The sequence below is a fragment of the Trichoderma breve genome, chromosome 5 (genome assembly GCF_028502605.1).
Source record: "Trichoderma breve strain T069 chromosome 5, whole genome shotgun sequence".
Taxonomy (NCBI): Eukaryota; Fungi; Ascomycota; class Sordariomycetes; order Hypocreales; family Hypocreaceae; genus Trichoderma; species Trichoderma breve.
This window is the reverse complement of record NC_079236.1, coordinates 238,999-254,724: the sequence shown is the minus strand read 5'-3', so window position 1 is coordinate 254,724 and position 15,726 is coordinate 238,999. Positions and strand designations below refer to the sequence as shown.

General features: G+C 48.2%; 6 protein-coding genes across 6 annotated transcripts; 2 read left to right on the top strand and 4 right to left on the bottom strand.

The window, feature by feature from the left end:
• Positions 1-56: 56 nt before the first annotated feature.
• T069G_07792 (sugar transporter domain-containing protein) lies at positions 57-1,673 on the top strand (the record flags this gene model as incomplete). The annotated part of the gene is made up of 1 exon (XM_056175002.1): positions 57-1,673. One exon carries the CDS (start codon positions 57-59, stop codon positions 1,671-1,673), a length of 1,617 nt encoding a protein of 538 aa, XP_056025951.1.
• Positions 1,674-1,871: 198 nt separating this feature from the next.
• On the bottom strand, positions 1,872-3,526 carry T069G_07791 (fungal specific transcription factor domain-containing protein; the record flags this gene model as incomplete). Its single annotated transcript, XM_056175001.1, has 4 exons — positions 1,872-2,344; positions 2,426-2,971; positions 3,034-3,353; positions 3,414-3,526. The coding sequence occupies 4 exons, from the start codon at positions 3,524-3,526 to the stop codon at positions 1,872-1,874; spliced, it is 1,452 nt and encodes a 483-aa protein (XP_056025950.1).
• A 642-nt stretch (positions 3,527-4,168) lies between these two features.
• Positions 4,169-5,660, bottom strand: T069G_07790 (uncharacterized protein; the record flags this gene model as incomplete). The annotated part of the gene is made up of 5 exons (XM_056175000.1): positions 4,169-4,821; positions 4,884-5,044; positions 5,103-5,240; positions 5,300-5,459; positions 5,525-5,660. The coding sequence occupies 5 exons, from the start codon at positions 5,658-5,660 to the stop codon at positions 4,169-4,171; spliced, it is 1,248 nt and encodes a 415-aa protein (XP_056025949.1).
• A 729-nt stretch (positions 5,661-6,389) lies between these two features.
• Positions 6,390-8,444, bottom strand: T069G_07789 (heterokaryon incompatibility protein (HET) domain-containing protein; the record flags this gene model as incomplete). The annotated part of the gene is made up of 1 exon (XM_056174999.1): positions 6,390-8,444. The coding sequence occupies one exon, from the start codon at positions 8,442-8,444 to the stop codon at positions 6,390-6,392; it is 2,055 nt and encodes a 684-aa protein (XP_056025948.1).
• A 935-nt stretch (positions 8,445-9,379) lies between these two features.
• On the bottom strand, positions 9,380-10,817 carry T069G_07788 (polysaccharide deacetylase domain-containing protein; the record flags this gene model as incomplete). Its single annotated transcript, XM_056174998.1, has 4 exons — positions 9,380-9,491; positions 9,643-10,202; positions 10,259-10,496; positions 10,558-10,817. The coding sequence occupies 4 exons, from the start codon at positions 10,815-10,817 to the stop codon at positions 9,380-9,382; spliced, it is 1,170 nt and encodes a 389-aa protein (XP_056025947.1).
• A 3,018-nt stretch (positions 10,818-13,835) lies between these two features.
• T069G_07787 (major facilitator superfamily domain-containing protein) lies at positions 13,836-15,626 on the top strand (the record flags this gene model as incomplete). Its single annotated transcript, XM_056174997.1, has 1 exon — positions 13,836-15,626. The coding sequence occupies one exon, from the start codon at positions 13,836-13,838 to the stop codon at positions 15,624-15,626; it is 1,791 nt and encodes a 596-aa protein (XP_056025946.1).
• Positions 15,627-15,726: the final 100 nt, after the last annotated feature.

Below are 15,726 nucleotides of genomic sequence, written 5' to 3'. Positions count from 1 at the left end.
ATCCAATTTTTTGTACTCTTTCCAAATTGACCACGAGGTTATTCATGGTCACCAACATGGGAGAAGAAATTCATGTTGCTCCGACTGAGAAAGCCAACCATGAAATAGACATGGGCGACGTGGCCATCGCCAAGCAGGCCCAAGATGCTCGAGTCACAGAGCACAGTTTGACTCTCAAGGATGTTTTCCGTTATTATCGATCAGCAATTGGGTGGTCCTTTCTCTTCAGCCTGGGAGTCATCATGGCCGGCTTCGATCCGCAATTGGTCGGTACGCTAATTGCGATCCCGCGCTTTCAACATGATTTTGGTGTTGAGCTTGATGATGGATCCTTTGTTGTCCAAGCAAAGTGGCAGTCTGCTTTCAATCTTGGTGTCCCTGTCGGACAGGTGCTTGGTGCTTTTGGTGTTGGGTGGCCATTGGAGAAGTTTGGACGTCGATGGACTCTAGCCGCCTGTTGTTGCGTTACTCTCATCACCGTTGCACTACAAACTTCTGCTCAAAATCGACCTCAAATCCTCATTGCGGAGCTTATTAATGGCGTGGTTCTCGGCGCCTATCCAGTTATTGCTCCCACCTACATCTCAGAAGTGACCCCTGTGGTATTCAGAGGCATTGCAGCGGCTTTTGTCAACTTGTCATTCGTCATTGGCCAACTTGTTGCTAGTGGTGTTCTGGCCGGCTGCCAAAATCGCGACGATCGATGGGCATACGATATACCATTTGCAACTCAACTGATCTTCCCCATCATCATTCTAGCCTTATTGCCATTCTGTCCTGAGAGCCCATGGTGGTTAGTCCGCAGAGGCGAGCTTCAGAAAGCCGAGCGATCTCTCAAACGTCTCACGAGCGAATCGGTCGATACCAGCATGCTTCTTGCTCACATTCAGCTTACAACATCACTCGAAGAAGTAGAGACCGATACGGCCACATTTATAGACTGCTTCAACAACACAGATCTTCGACGAACAGTCATCTGCATAATGGTCTATGCCATTCAACCACTAGTCGCCAACTTCTTGGTTATCGGATACGCTGTCTACTTCTTCGAACTAGCTGGACTGGAAGCAAGCGACTCTTTTAATCTTGGCGTTGGGTTGCTAGGGGTTGGCTTCGTGGGAACTGTTCTCTCTTGGTTCCTCCTCAATCAATTCGGCCGCCGCACAATCTACAACCAAGGCTGCAGTATCTTGGTTGTCATTGTTCTCTTAGTAGGAGTTCTCGACGTTGTTCCTGGCTACGGTACTACAAACCACAATGTTGTTTGGGCGCAATGTTCCATGATGGTCGTCTACAACTTCTTTTACGATTTGACAATTGGCCCGCTCTGCTTCGTCTACCTGTCAGAAGTTTCATCCGCAAAATTGCGAGACAAGACAATCGCCATCGCAACGACTATAAACGCCTTGATCAATGTTGCCTGTGCCGTAGGCATTCCTTATGCCATCAATCCAGATCAAGGCAACCTACGCGGCAAACTCGCTTTTGTCTTTTTCGGCGTGTCTCTACCTTGTCTCGCGTGGTGCTTCCTTGCACTGCCGGAAACCAAGGGTCGGACTTTTGAAGAATTGGACATTATGTTCCAGAGAAGAGTCCCTACAAGAAAGTTTGCGACCTACAAATTTTCGGAGTACATGGAAGAGGATGAAGCCATTGCAAATAGGGAAGGATAGCTTAAAGATGCGTCGTAAAGTACTCTCAAGTTTAGTAGCTACTACGCAGTATTAAGTTCAATAAAAAGAATTCGAGATCCTGATGTTGATTCCAATAACCGGTACTCCATTTACCCATTTGTAACGCCGTAGCTTGCGCAATGCCCACAATCTCTATACATAGTACTAGATACCAAATTCTTTGCTCTTAAAGATGAATCAAGACAACGCGAGTTCCCAGTGCCTTCGCCTAATGATATCAAGCCAATCTAATAAATGACTATTCATTGTTCCTGTGATACTCGTATGCTGCAGCCATAGCTCTTCTAAGACTGATAACGCAGAGGCGGCGTTTTGGAAGTGTCGATAAGTTGCGATATGCTGCAGTCTTTCGCGGATAAACTGCATTGTTGACTTGGATCGGGTCTCGCCCCCAGCCATGAAGAGAGGGAACAGCGAAGTGCATTCCGGGAGGCATCCCAGTGGCATCTGCTCTAATTGATATACGATTGAAGTAACTTGGCTTGCAATCTTGCCTTCAAGCTCTGTGCTTGATCCTAAGATCCTGCGTCGCATCACACGATATAGGTGTATGAGAGCTGAGCTTCTATAGGCCTCTGCAAGATTGACCAGGCACCGACTGTTCGATTCTGGGCATTTCCAATCCTGAAGCTCAAATTCTATCGAATAAGCTTGAGATATAAGATCCACCGTTTTAGAAAGTGAGGAATCGTTGGTATCGTGTAGAAATGAAGATGTCGAATCAGACTCGCTGCTGCAAGGCGATGAACTTTCCATTTGTCGGATAGCGTCACCATTCAGCGAGCTGATTTTGGAAATCAGGGCTAGTGGCTCAGATGCCAGCCCTACATAAGAATCCAATTCGTTCATGGGCTGCGGGATCCAGTATCGCCCTGGTATCAAAGGCTCGCGATCCAATGTTACGCTCATGAGGATGTCGTGATACGCGAAATTCCTTAGTAGCCAGCGGATCTCATATGGAGGATTCTTTAGGCTCTCATCTTGTGTCGACGAGAGCCAGGCGTGTCGGATTATGTGCGCGGCGCCCACAAGATGGTTACGCCACTCTGCAGTATCGCCCAAGACGGCCGACATAGAACAAAAGACAAGACAGCAAGCCAAGGAGACTTCAGGGGATTCATTCTTCGACAAAGATGACGTGAAAGACTGCAGAGCTGTAGATCGATGTTCAAGGGCTTTGATACGATAGGTGTCGTCGCAGAGAGATAGGTGAGATGATGACCATGCAATTAGCATATCAAGAAGCGCTTTCTCCTCAATTGCCATGGGTAACAGCACTGCTCCATGTTATTCACTGTCCTGTGCTGGTTAGAAGAGAAGCTTGAGAGTAAAAGCGTACCAGACAGGAATCCGTTGTTCTCCAGATTGGTGGTCAGCATAGTATTAAAGATCTGAACGTAGTATCTCAGCGCCAACTTGCGATCCAGTGATCGACGAGCAAGTTCTGGGGCATCGCTCTGCAGAAATTGAAAAGGGGCGGGTGCGATTGGGATGGTCAAAGGCACGCAGGAATGATCTGTCACCCGTGGTCGCTGCGATACCGGATGTGATGAAGATGCAGAGCCTTCCCCTATGTTACGGGGATCCTGCCAGTGACAGATGAGGTTGAGACGAATGCAATGGCCACAAACATCTCGGACGCCATCACATCGCTTCCTCCTACATGTTTCCCCTTCAGTCAATTACCTAAATCCGATTCATGGGATGGATGCCCCGTACCTTCGACGGCATGTCAAGCACCCCGTTCTATTGCGCCTCCGCGGGACGTACTCTTCTGGCTGACCTTGGTTGACCGAAATATTCGGCAAAGGATTCTGCAGACTCTCGGCCATGTGAGACGCTTTGAAATGCCCTGAACCCAAACAACGGTTGTAGAATCTTGATTCGTTTGTCAGTTCGGGAGTCCGTTCGGAGGCCTTGCTCCGTATTACTCCGGAGTTTGCTATCGCCCTTAATTCCAACCCCGCACGACTAGAGAGCAACGTTAATACAGGATAGGCTAGGGACTCGGCGGTCTCTTTATCATTGAGAATAGGAGGAAATGAGTTTTCCGAGAGATTGCCGATGGTTCTTGGGCACTTAACCAGAGCTGACGAGGGAAACGGAGACTGCATGTACCTACGGCTTAAGATTTGGTGTACGCGGCGAAAGAAATTCTCCAATATCGGATCTTAGTTACAACTACATTGCCCGCCTAGTTTCATGAATTGAACTATTGAAGACTGTAGACCAACCAGAGCAAACGAAGAGAGTACATATGTAGTCACAATTACACATCGACTTAATTTGGCCACAGATGGCGAACAGCGAATGACACTTGAAATTGGGGAAAATTCATATTCTTTTTTCCGTTCTATATACTAGGTAGAAACGAACTTAGTGTATTATAATTATTTGTCAGAAGAAAAGAAAAAGTCGCTCTTGTGTTGTCATCGTCTAAACATATCCCACCAGTTTTCAATCCGTCCTCATTATTAATACACGATTTGGAACTGTCCGCATGAAGCCATGCCGTACGTGTTTCCATCTGAATTAGGATCGACGTTCATCACGGGGTGTCCTCTTGTGCAATGGGCAGAAGTACAGCCCTCGACTGTGACACCTCGGTTCGTGTAGTAGTTCTCGCAGGTAGAACCACCTGCGCTCATCTTCCAGAAAACACAGTCGTTATTTGCGAGGCAGTTTGAGCAACAGTTGGAGAGATCACCGCCGCCATCTCCACGGAAACCAAGGACTACAGTGGGGTTGGATGGAGGGCCTTGGAGGATATATTTGCTGATGTTGGTAGGGTCACAAGGATTCTCGGTCTGAGTGACCGTGCTTCCGGTAGTGACGGTGGTGGCTGCAATGACTGTCGTTGTAGTGGATTCTGTGGCAGTTGTGGTTTCCTTAACCGTGCTGGTCGAAGTAGCCGTTGTGGTGCTAGTCGAAGTAGTAGTCAAGGTAACCGTCTTCTTGGGCGGCGGAGCTCCATTGACATGAGTTGTGGACGTCTTGGTGGTCGTGACTGTTTTGCAGTTTCGATCTGTGACAGTCTTGGTGATGATTTTGGGGCGGTCTTCCTTGGTTTTGGTGACGACCTTTGTAACGCGAGGGCCACAGCTCTTTGTCGAAGTCAGGAAGCATGCTAGAGAATTAACAAGGTTAGCTTAAACCCTCATGGCCCGTGACTCCTTTGAATCAACTTACAGCAATCCCGAGGTAATTCGTCGTAGTGGTTCTCAGAGCGCTTCATGGTAGGTGCGAAAGTGGGTGCGAGAGTAGGTGGTGGTCCCTGAGCAGTAGTTGTTGGCGGCCCCTGAGCACAAGTTTCGGGAGCCCAGCTGAGAAACGAAGTGCTATCTTGGGTACTGCCCATTGTCAGTTCAGCATGTGTAGACCCCATGGCGGACATACGAAGCTACTCACGTCGTAACTGTGGTGCTGGAAGTATCAGTCTCTACAGAGGTTGTAGTGATAGTGACAGTCGAGGAATCAGTTTCCACATCTGTTGTGGTTGCGACCGCCGTCAAAGTGGCCCAGGCTGTGGCTGTATCTTGATGAGTGCTTCAAGAGGCATTCAGGTTAGTCAAATGATTTTTATCCCATTCAATGCTGTAACATACATAGGGTCCGTGACTGTGACAGTTCTGGTTGATGTTTTGGTGCTTGTTGCGTGCTTCACGGTTTTGGTTTGCGTGATGGTTGGGTGGCGGGTGACTGTGCTGGTTCTGATGACGGTTCCTTCAGGAGCCTCACATGTCGAGCGTCGGATATGTCGAGCGTCTAGTTATAAAGCAAAAGAGATTAATCTCTATAATCTTTTTTGTTCCCTCCAGAAATCAACTCACTGATAATAGCATTGCACTCTCTTGCTGTCCACCAGGAGACCCATCGGCATGAAGGCGCAGGAGGATGGCAAGCCGGGTCACGAGCATCCACAGCGTTCAAGACTGACAGCGCAACGGAAAGGGTGATCAGCTTCATCTTGAATTGATGATAGACACTGAGGTTAGAATTGATGATTGAGCTCCAACAGTCATGAGAGTGGCTGCTTCAAACTATTTATTATGCCTACGAGAATAATGCAAGGAGAGATCATCCCTTCTTTATTGACATTGCTCGTGGACGCCAATTGCCAGCAGCTCATCTTTGAAGCTATCGCTTCCTTTTTGGGATATGGCCACTGTCTAGCCAGATCGATAGTTGGAATCTGAGTCTTTCAGGGCCTAGATTCGTGAGCTGGCTCTCCGGCGGCCTGAGACTATTCACACTTAGACTGCCGCCAGCAGCTTAGCGTTCGCCACTTTACCCCTGTGCCGCCGTCTTCGATTGGGCTCAGGGACGGCAATTAAAAGCAACTGACCCAGCAGGGTAAGAATAGCGGGCCATGAAGCCTGTGCTGTGCGTTAGCCGCTGAGTTATTGTTCAGCTGAATGGAGATTTTCTTTGTTTACCGAGTTGCTGGAAAGCAGCTGGAGCATTTGCCCCTTGCCTCACGCAGAGCTATGAGCCGAAAGCTACCCAAAAGTGATCTTATATACTTGAAAGTGGCCATTGGGCTGGAAATTGAACATTAGCATTTCACTGGCCTCTGGTTGTGGGCGAAAGAAGTCTTCTTTTCATCGTTGACTTGATAGAGAAAGATTCAAAACTGAGTGCTGTTATTTAATTGCGGTGATCGACGCGTTCGATGCTCAAATGATCGCCTCAGCTTTAACTCAGCGTGACGAACTTGATGACAGGATTTGACGCGTCCCAGGCCTGCTTCAGCACTCTCCCAATTCCCAATCGAGATGCCATCTCCCGGTTGTCATCCCATTCAATCAGCATCACATTGTACATCAAACTCTCTGCTGACGGTGTACATGCTGAAGTAACAGGATTGAATCCGGAAAACTGGGCTTCGGACAAGACGATAAATTCGTGTCGAAACATATCAAGCTCTGGCAACCTTTCCCCATTCAAGATGAGGTATCCACTGAGCTGTCTCTCTGATTCCCCCAGAAAAATGTGTACTTTGATCGGACGATTCAATGATGACTCTCTCTGACCCGTAATCAGGCGATCTCTCTGCCGTGAAGCGATGTGGAACAGCGAGCAAGAGGTCCAGAATTGCAGCAGTGGACGCTGCTGTGAATCCAGATTGCTTGTTGGCAGCACGTCTAGTGAATCAGCCAGTAGCTCAAAAATAGGTACCCAGCAGAACGTATTTGAGCTCCTCTCTCTCCCAAATCGTGACTCATCTATTCCAATACCGATCTGATTGATAGGCTTGGCGATCTGGCTATTCTCTGTGTAATACCATTTTACAACAGGCACTATTCTCTCGGTGTTTGAGGAGCCCAGATCTTGGTAATGTGCGTGCCCACTCCATCCTACCCAGGACCAACTAGGCAAATACTTCTCGTTGCCTTCTCTCCGCTTTTGCTGAATTGATGGAATCCACAACAATGCCTGATCCAGGTAAGCTTCTGGAAGGCCAGCAAGAAACCTAGAGTTCAGATAGCGCTGAAGGATACTTCCAAAACCTTGAAATGCAGCCAAAACGTCATCTTCAAAGGTAAACCGTCTCTTGGTGTAACCTTGAACCACCGCCATGTACTCAGTGATTGCATCTGGCCTTTGTAGAGGCAGTGGTGACAGCGTCGGGATCGGCACTGGCTGGCGTTCATTGAACCTCAAGCTGTCCCGTAATTGTCTAAGGCGCCTCACTGGGCGGGCTTTGATGATAGATGAAGTGTCCTCTAATAGATGGCTAGATGCACATTGCCACACTGCCTGACCTTCTGTTGTGAAAACCAGCAATCGCTGTGATAGCAGTTGTTCTTGGTACGTCCACCCTCGAGTTGCCCATATTGACTCTGTAATATCACCTGGTGATGGGGCAGCTGCCACAAGAGTGAGGTCGTGCCAGATAGTGGCTGCAGACTGGTTAAAGGTTCGCGAGCCTGGGCGAACTCCTCTCAGTCCAGCATTAGCATCTGACCCATATGCGGCAACTATTGTCAGGACCGCAGCTCCGTAAATGCTGTCCATTTTGGCAATTTGTTCATCTTTTTTAGGTGAGTCCTGAATGATACAGAGACGATCGACCCATAAATATCTTTCACCCATAGATCTGACCACGCGCATTGCGTCTTGAACTGTCCTGGGTACGTCGGCTATATGCTGTGTTAGGCTTCCAGGGCGTTCAAATGTCTCCGCGTTATCCTCGCTAAGTTTTAACGTTGCAGCCCGGCCCCAGACATAGCTTAGTGCGATATAACGACAATCTTGAGGCGCTGGAATGATGCAGTTATCGATGGTATCAACCAAACGAAACTCTTGAGGCAAGGGTAACTTGTCTATTTCCTGACCAAGGTCCCGACAATACGGTAGATGCCGTGTCTCGCAATCTCGGAGCCACTTGCTGCACAAACCCAAGTCTATGCTGTCTGTGGAGACAAACTGGACACACTGAAGGTGATCATCGCCTCTATCCGTGAAAATAGGGCAAATGTTAAACTTAATCTCGAAATCTTCTGGAGTCGGCACTGGAAGTAGATCGACTTTTAGGATGATAGTTTTTGTGAACTCAGCGAGGCCATGCTCTGCAACGCCCGTCTGACAGTCGCGCTCGAAGAAGAATGTCAGGGGTTGACCGTCGACCTGGCGAATAACACGACCACTGCGTGTCAGATTTCGTGCCTCTCGGAGCAGAAGACTGCAGAACTGGCAGGTGGCTTCAACTTTTTCGGCATCTTTGACGAAAATAGGTTGCAGTTGCATGTTCGTAACATCAGGATCAAATAAGGCCGAGAAATTGATCTGCCAACAGTCTCCGCATAGTGAAATGGGATTCAATTGGATGTCTTTGAAATCATTTGCTAAAGAATCCATAACGCTCTTATACGTGCAATTTTCGGACAGATGTATCCAAATATGCGAAGAGCCTCTCAAACAGACAAAGCAATGGAACCATGCAGCTCGTGTTGTGTTCTGCCTAAAGTCCCTCAGATGAAAACTATATACAATTGATCCTTCACTACGATAAGCACGTGATAAATACATTACTAACCACGAAGTCGGCGGTTTCCTTTTGCGTTCTACTCGTATTTACACAGCGGCTGATGTGAAGCAAAGGCTCAATCTGGCGGCCTACACGATGTAAATTTCCGAGCTCGCGTGTCACTACTGGGGATTAGCGACAACTGTCGGAAATTTTACGACATTGCGGAGTAGACTAACCGGAACTTTGCTCTGTCTTTGTGAATGACTTCTAGAAAAAAACTGATGGATATCAAGAAATTTATTCATATTGATTTGTTTCGAGTACGGGTGACGAATCTTGATAGTTTACCAAAAAGCTGACACCCACTTCTGCAGAAATGGGTGAATATACATGTACTGTAACTAAAGAAGCTGGGCACCGCCGCTAACGTCAGTAGCCATATCGTAACACTCATTCTATACCAAATATCACATACCCGTAATTACTTCCATTCAAGTAGACATATTTTTCAAAGACATAAATAGGAAAACAATAATGATTGAACTTAATATGGAAAGATCCGTACTAAAAGGAAATATTAATTAAACCATAGAATGACCAGAATGACCAAACATCCCGCACCGACCAAATCCCTCCTGACAACCTTTCAAGCAGTGGTCCTCAGTGGCTCCACACCATCCACGCTGAGAACAACAATTCTCAATTTTTTGATTCATACAAGTAGTGTTGCCATGTGAAGGGCCGCAACGACCGTCAGTGGTAGGGTTATGATAAACCACGGGGAGGGACGCGTTAACAGCAGGGTAAGATCCATTAGCGGGGAACTGAGTTGTGTTGGTTCCCGGATAATAAGGCTTAGAGGTTGGGTAAAGGAATTTTTTCAAAAGATCAAGAGGGTTTATCCTCTTGACACGAGGGGTTTGGGGGGTTTGAATCTCCGCTGTGAGAATCCTCTTCTCATCTTCTCCATCTGGCCTTCGGTACCAATTCTCTTCTGGATCTCCGAGACATTCACCGACAGTGACAGCCTCGAAACCGGCGTCGTAAAGAAGATCGAGTAGGTACGGGACAAGAGTGTGCACTGACTCAGCTACTGTGTCGTGTTCGATTTGGAGGTATGAATCAGTCTCTGGATCCTTTCCTTCAAATGCCTTTTCAGCAATAATCTGGGAGATCTCAATATCAGCTTCGTGCAAGTAACCTTCAGTGTCGAGATTGAAATACGTGACGTGGTATCCCAATTCGCCGAGCCACTCATCAACGTTTGTATCACTGGCAGAGTAGGGGGGTCGCATATATGTGGGAAAGAAGCCAAGAATGTCTGCAATGGCAATCTCGTTAAAGAGCATCTGCTGACGGACTCGGGACCTGTCGACCGTGGGCAGGCGTTGATGGGACCAAGTGTGACTGCCAATTTGGTGACCATCCGCCTTCATACGATGGATAAGACGAGGCCAGTCAGTGGATGGGTCATTGATTGCTCCTTTTCCCAGATTGCGACCTGTAATGAAGAAGGTAGCTCTAGCCCCACGTTCCTGTATTATTCTATCAGTATTTACTCCCATCAGACTGACATTGTTTCTAGACGAACCTCAAGAATGTCCAGCAGCTTCTCGGTGTAGTCCCATGGGCCATCGTCAAAAGTCAAGGCTACAGTGCCCGGCTTGGTGCAATGATAAATCGCTTCTCCATATGGCACAGAACCCACATGATCTCGGGGCCAGTCTTCAGTGTTAGCCCCTTTGGGTCGCCTATTGGCATCGCAGTGAGGACCATAGTCAAACTGGCACGCAGGAGCCGAACAGTAATAGTATCCGGTTCCGCACCATCTAGTTAAAGTCAGCTTCCTGTTATCAGTACCCCTGGGGTAGAATATGCGTAGGCGCTTACCCTTCGCTAGAACAGCATTCATCGTTCTCACATCTGGTGCCGAAATTTACACCACAACGGCCGTCCTCCGTAATTGGAAAATCTACCGATAATGGCATAAAATCGGCGTTGGCAGCTTGAATACCATCTCTTTTTGACTGAGCAGAAATCGAAACCTTACTTCTCGCTATTGGGCTTTGCGGGATAAATGCTGCCCCATATGCACTCTCGATAGAAAGAGCCGCAAGAGAGACGCTGAGAATGAAAGAGTAGCCTAACATCGTGAATGACTTGACAGAAAAGAGAGTTGGTGTAGCCAGTAACGATTATAGGGGTACCAAAGACTGGGATGTCCAGACGGACTACCAGGTGTATATATACTGAGGAGAGGCGGTGCAGTCGTATAATGAACGGATATTAGCAACAGCCCTAAACACTAAAAATAAGCATATTGATGTCAACGGTTCCCTTCATCACATCACCAACAGTAGAACTAAAAGTCAATAAATGGAAACGAGGTTTCAATTTGGAAGATCAGGCCGCATTAGGCAAGAAAGACCGACGACAAAGATCCCGTGGATATGATGATGAGAGGGAGAAATAATTATGACGAAGGGAAGCGAAGGGGCCTCCCGAGCTCATGTTACCGACCTTTTTGTAGGAGTGTGTACCACTGAAGTGACTTGATAAATAGAGTATCAATATTCATGTACCCTTCTTATAACTTGAAACAACACGGAGCTCAAGCTTTTCGTTTATTTTCGCAATCGTATAGTAAATGTGGAGTTTCTCAAGCTAAGCCAGAGCCCCTTGAGCGGAATATCGTCATAAGTATCCGTACAGGAAACAACAGATATCGTGTCCTTTCACTCCGATCCACCTATAGGGTTTTTATACCAACAGTGTTGAGAGGTGGACGGGAAAGTGAATGCTTTAGAATGTATCTGGTGATCTTTGGGAAGATAGCTCTTATATGTGCGGTAACCCATGCATCCAAGGAATTAGGGCAGCATACGGTAATTTGTCATCTACAGATGTTTCGTAGTACCAGACCTTCAGCTAGAAACACGGGGCTTGAATATCGACATTGTCGGCGTATGAGAAACAGCTGCATACTGAAGTAATGGTTCATATGCGACCAATAGGACAGATTTAATCATAGAATACCTTCAGTTTCGACTGCATGTAGTAGATAAGAGCAATATATTGCTGCAGTACGAAGCGCCACCGGATGATGCCATTTTTATAGTGAATACGAAGCATCACGCACCATCAGAGAGCGCTGAACGAGTTGCCATAATAATGATTGGACATCATAGGTATATTAGATTTGCTGAACATCAAAGTTTAATCCGTATGAGGTCCGTAAGTCCGCCTCGTAATGCTCTACGAATAGTTTTAGATTTCCAATGAAACCGTATAGCTGGACCAAGGCACAGATGAAGCCTGGGTCAACTTAGGTCGGCTGATCACGTCTGCCTGTTTGAAGTGGTGGGACAAAAAGTTTGTCAGCTTCTCTGCAACAAGATTTGGGCCTGCGTAACGGTCGCTGGGCTGAAGACAGCGCACATGTCCAAATTTATAAAGGAGTCATTGATCAAACAATTAAAAGACGTCATCAAAATTCACACCGTTTTGCGCGAAAAGGTCGGGGTTACACGAATATTTGTAGTTAGTTGTACCGTTTCAATCCGTTACAGTGACATTAGACCTCAGCTCATGCAGCCTATCGTTTTGATCATGACTAGGCGAGGCTATTTTTATTAACCTTGGCATCCGAACTATGTCTTTGGAGCTGAGACATTGGTTATCGGCCCATCATAGAGCATCTGGCCGGATGCGAAAGAAAGAAAAAAATAAGAAGGCCGACGCCGCTAGCAACATTGTGGCGCGAAATGCTCCGAGAGAGGAGCTTTCTAGCTTCTCCGAGCTTGGCTTAGACTGAACTCTCGCGCCATTGCTGGGGATCATTTTTTGTGCCTGGAATGACGATGGAAGCTTCAATGTTTACGGGTGCTCGGAGCGCCACGATTACTCGTACAAGAAATTTGCTCAAGCCCCTCCGAACAGCATTTCGTGGCTGCGGCAAAGGGCGGGCGGACCCAACCGGTGAGAAACTGAAGCTGCGAGCTGTGATTTTAAACGCCAAGATTGAACTATTGAAGTGGACTGAAAGAAATTTTCGAATGAAAAAAAAAAAAAAAAAGAAGAGAAGAAGAAAAGAAAGAAAGGGAAAGAAGTGGCAAGCTAGGACAAGAGAAGACAAGCCAACGATGAGAGAAATCCTGACATGATCTGGACCAAGAACGAGGTGGGCTTACATGGAGCCACTTACAACAAAATATTGAAGCCAAGATCCAGAGTATGGAGCAATACAATACACATTTTTCTACAGCGAGAAAAGTGGCTCAACAAATAGGCCACTGATTCCGCCGTTCCCTATCGCTTCATCGTCTTCCGACTGGCTGCAGGATGCTTGTGGTATGCACTTGCGAAATCACGCCCTGAGAACATTGAACCTTTCCTCTTCTTGCCACTCACTGTCAGGCAGTGTCAGCACCAGCATGGGCTTCAACATAGGCACATAGTAGAGCCCCAATCTTCCAGGGAGGGTAGCACACGACTCGGCCACCGTATTCGGGCTCTTGATGATTGTCCCAGCAGGCGATTGGCTGTATTACGACTTCAATGCGAGTCGTTTCACCGACCGGGGGCTTGGCCATGATGGATTAGGCCAGATTTAGCATCAGAGGCCGACCGATGGAAGGTTTTAGCGGTTCTAGTTGGCTGCAACGGTGAAGTTTTTTCCCCCGACGCTCCATCGTGGCCCGCTTTAATCTGATCATCAGATAACGCTGAAGGATCCATGGATCTAAAATTGCTGGGCCTTTGCTCCTTCGGGCCACCATTGCGGCGCAACTTTGACCGAAAATTTTCTTTGATCTAATCGATCGCATCAGGCAGATGCTTTTGAGTTGACGCTAGAGAATGGATATATAGTGTCACAGCCGTGGCGTCGGAAAACTCCCCTGCTTCAGACTCTGCATATGCACATGCATCCTCGTCCGCTTCCGGAACACTTTACTAGTGAAAGCCAGGAAGCCAATCCGTCGATCAAGGCTGCGGATTAAGCAGGTATTTCTTTTTTTTTTTCTTGTTTCATCATCCTTGGTACTCCGTAGAGACAAGGAGAGACAGAGAGGGTCACTGAGACTGATCGGCGACTCTGACACACGGTGACACTGAAATCTCGTGGCCATCGTCTCACTTTCTGCATCTTCCATCACCAACCAGCAACCATGGCTGCCGACTTGAACTCCGCCTCCCTGCCTGGGGTGGAAAAGGCTGCAAGCCAAGTCGTAGCCAACGATAATGAGAAGAATGTCGACAAGTCCGCTGCCGACCTCGTCAGAAACATCAAGTCGCCTGGTGTTTCCCGTATCGAGGCCATCTCGAGCTGCATCACCCTGGTCGACCGCATCGCAATCTTCCTCAGCGTCCTTCTGCTTGCCTACTGCTATGGCCTTGACGGCACTCTGCGATACACCTACCAGCCGTATGCCACTGGTTCGTGGGACAGCCACTCTCTGCTGTCGACCATCAACGTCATCCGCGCCGTCATCGCAGCGGCTGCTCAACCCACCGCCGCCAAGATTGCCGACGTCTTTGGCCGTGTCGAGCTGATCTGCGTCTCTGTGTTTTTCTACGTCCTTGGAACGGTTATTGAGGCCGCAGCCACCAATATCGCAACGTATGCTGGCGGCAATGTCATCTACCAAGTCGGCTATACCATGGTCCTGCTGCTGGTTGAGGTCATCATTGCCGACATCACCTCGACCCGCGCCCGTCTCTTCTTCAGCTATATTCCAGCCTTGCCCTTCATCATCAATGCATGGATCAGCGGCAACGTTGCCAACTCCGTCTTGGGAGCGACTACCTGGCGATGGGGTATCGGAATGTGGTCCATCATTTACCCAGTCTGCGCTCTGCCGCTCATCATCAGCCTCTCGATCGTGGGCCGTCGCGCTAGGAAGCAGGGCCTCCTTGTCAACTATCGCTCATCCTTTGAGCAGCTCGGCTTCAAGAATCTCATCGTCGAGCTCTTCTGGTTGCTGGATGTGATCGGCATCCTCCTCCTCATCGCCGTCTTTGCCCTCATTCTTGTGCCATTCACTCTAGCTGGCGGTATCCACAGCGAGTGGCGCACTGCCCACATCATTGCACCGCTCGTCGTTGGTGTTTGCTGCATCCCATTCTTCATCTGGTGGGAGCTCAAGGCTCCTCACCCGCTGGTCCCATTCTTCCTCATGAAGGATCGAGCTGTGTGGGCACCGATGGGCATTGCCGTCTGCCTCAACTTTGCCTGGACGATGCAAGGTGACTTTCTTTATACTGTTCTCGTCGTCGCCTTCAACTTCTCCATCACGACCGCGACCCGAGTCACTTCACTATACTCGTTCGTCAGCGTCATTATCGGAGCCATTCTCGGCTTGGTGGTTTACAGAGTTCGTCGCCTCAAAATCTTCGTCGTCGCCGGAACCTGTCTCTTCATGGTAGCCTTTGGATTGCTCATCCGTTACCGTGGATCTACTACGGGCTCCAGCCGAGTCGGCGTCATTGCAGCTCAGGTTGTTCTGGGTCTCGCTGGAGGAATGTTCCCATACACTGCACAGGCATCTATCCAAGTTGGCCTGAAGCACGAGCATTTGGCCGTCATGACGGGTCTCTACCTGGCAGTGTACAACATTGGATCTGCCTTGGGAAATACCGTCTCTGGAGCCTTGTGGACACAGCTGCTCCCCAAAGCTTTGGAAACAAGACTGGCAAACATCAATTCTACATTGGCGATCGAAGCTTATGGCAACCCTCTTGTGGCCATTCTTCCATACCCTCCTGGTACACCCGAGAGAGACGCCATTGTTGATTCATATCAGTATATTCAGCGCCTGCTCGCCATCACTGGTATTTGCATCTGCGTTCCACTCATTGCATTTTCGCTCGCAATTCGCAACCCTCGCCTCACTGGTGAACAGACCTTGGCTGTGGATTCAGACGTTGAAGAGGCGCAGGTGGAAAACGCACACAAATAAGCGTGGATGCAGATCAAGAAAGCAGAGTTAATTTGAAAGAGGTGAAAAGTTGCATAGCGGTCTTGCATGTGGAAAGATAGAGGGAGCTATGAAATGCTCC